The sequence below is a fragment of the Diospyros lotus genome, chromosome 6 (assembly GCF_014633365.1).
Source record: "Diospyros lotus cultivar Yz01 chromosome 6, ASM1463336v1, whole genome shotgun sequence".
NCBI classification, from domain to species: domain Eukaryota; kingdom Viridiplantae; phylum Streptophyta; class Magnoliopsida; order Ericales; family Ebenaceae; genus Diospyros; species Diospyros lotus.
In genome coordinates, this window is record NC_068343.1 from 2,173,307 (window position 1) to 2,175,435 (window position 2,129).

Genomic DNA, 2,129 nt, shown 5'->3' on the forward strand with positions numbered 1-2,129 from the left:
AAATAATATCCGGTGGTTGATTAGATTTAATTTTCTGAGTGAATTGAGTGAACAAGATATAGGCGTGGACATAAATTCGGGTCATCTTTTATACTCCTTGCTTAGATAAACGGAATATGAAATGAAAAATATTTTAAAAAGTAATAATAAATTAGCTAAATTTAGAAATAAAGAAATAAAATATATAATATGGTAAATGACGAAGAGTGGCAGAAACGCGGGATTGATAGGATTGGAGAATTTCTTTTTGGGGGGTTTCTTTTAGCGTTCGATAAATGAGGTGGCGGCGTGTGAATCGAGGCGCGTGAAATTACTTGGAAGAGAGTCGAAGAGACGAAAACACTTTTTATTTATTTTCTTTCACCAATTATTTTCCGTTTTCCACTTCAAAACAAATATATAATCCCCACAACAAGGCAGTGGTTGCCCCCATCGTTCCATCTCACCCTCTCTCTGAAAAATCTCAAGCAGATGGAAGACGACGCAGAGCAGCAGCAGCCGCTGTCGTTTTGCCCTAGCTTCAACAGCTACTCATCCGTCAGGTTCGCCGGAATCGCCGACGAAGTCGCCGCCGGAGGCTCTGGCGGAGCCGCCGAAGCCGAAGTAACAGTACTCCAGGAGAGAGCTGCTGCGGCCGGCGCCGCTGATGAAGAGGACGACTTCGAATTCGCTTTTGCGCGCGGCGACGATCCTGATGTTACCGCGGAAGAGATTTTTCCTGGAGGTCAGGTTCGTCATGTTTTCCCAATCTTCAATCGCGATCTTGTGGTTCGCGATGACGAGCGCAGTCGTGGTGCTGGCGCTGGCGCTGGCGCTGATAAGCTTGATGTTTCGACTCTACGACTTCCGTTGAAGCAGTTGTTCAGCGAGGACCGTGACGATCGCGATCCTCCGTCGTCGTCGTCCTCCGACGCGGACGAATTGGAAGGCGTGCCGGAGGGAACGTACTGCGTGTGGAGGCCGAAAGTCGTTGAGGCCTCGCCTGGTAGATGCAAGAAGAGTCATTCGACTGGATCGTCATCAAAGAGATGGAAGTTCCGGGATTTGCTCCGGCGAAGCAATAGCGAAGGGAAGGACGCCTTCGTGTTCTTGACTCCGAAGAATAGAGACCAGAAGGCTGACAGACCCGAGGGAACTGAGGTTCCCAAGCAAAGGCGAAACTCCGCCGACGGCTTCAAGGCTTCCGGGAAGACGAAGGCGAAGGGACTCGCCACCGGTGGGGAAAAGGCGTCTTCATCCGCTCACGAAGCGTTCTACGTGCGGAATCGAGCTTCGAAAGAAGGAGACAAGAGAAAATCGTATCTCCCGTACAGGCAAGACCTCGTCGGCTTCTTTGCGAACGTCAATGGATTGGGAAGAAACTTCCCTCCGTTCTGAAGAGACTCCATTTTTGCTCTGTTAGAGTCTATACATACACATACATATAACATATATATGCCATATTTACAAATCCATATCCAATCGCTACTTCTCTTTTTCTCTGTAAATAATCTGCTGTTCAATTATTTCTTAGATTAATTAAGAGTGTATCTTAAGACAGTCGATGATAGTAGTCCATCGATCATCATTCTATTTTCCAGCTCTCGTTTTAAGTCGGTTGTAAGGCGGACAAGATGAGATGAGAAGGAATTGAAAGCCTTGTCAGAGTGTATTTATTTTCCAATTATCTGCCACAGCGTTGTCCACTGGGTTGGCAGGAAACCCGAAACCTTGTACAGTAGGATTTAGGTCAATCTCAATCTACCTAGTTTTCTGCAAAGGGAATGAATGAATGTGAAAATAGTAGTGGAAAAAGGTAAGAGGAAAACTGTTGTTTAGAAGGCTTTATTCTTCTTTTGACAAATGTGTAAACTAAAGCTTAATAGGACAACAAGCCGTGTCAAATTTTGCTGGAAAGTATCAATGAGAAAACGGCAGGAAAATTGGAGTGTGAATTGAATCATCCTTCGGTCACTGCTTTCCCATCGCTCTCAACTTCACTCTATTCATATTGTACGTGACACACATATTATATTTACACATACCGTATAATTTCTTGTTTGTTTTCAACAATTTTGGTGTCAAAATCCCCCCTTTTTCTCTGTTCCGTTGTGGAATTCGGAGAACAGCTTCATGGTTGGGCTTGGGCC

General features: G+C 45.2%; 1 protein-coding gene across 1 annotated transcript; it reads left to right on the top strand.

Moving 5' to 3' along the window:
* Positions 1–393: 393 nt before the first annotated feature.
* On the top strand, positions 394–1,663 carry LOC127803192 (uncharacterized). The gene has a single exon (XM_052339263.1). The coding sequence runs from the start codon at positions 472–474 to the stop codon at positions 1,375–1,377; it is 906 nt and encodes a 301-aa protein (XP_052195223.1). The 5' UTR covers positions 394–471; the 3' UTR covers positions 1,378–1,663.
* The last annotated feature ends 466 nt before the right edge of the window (positions 1,664–2,129 follow it).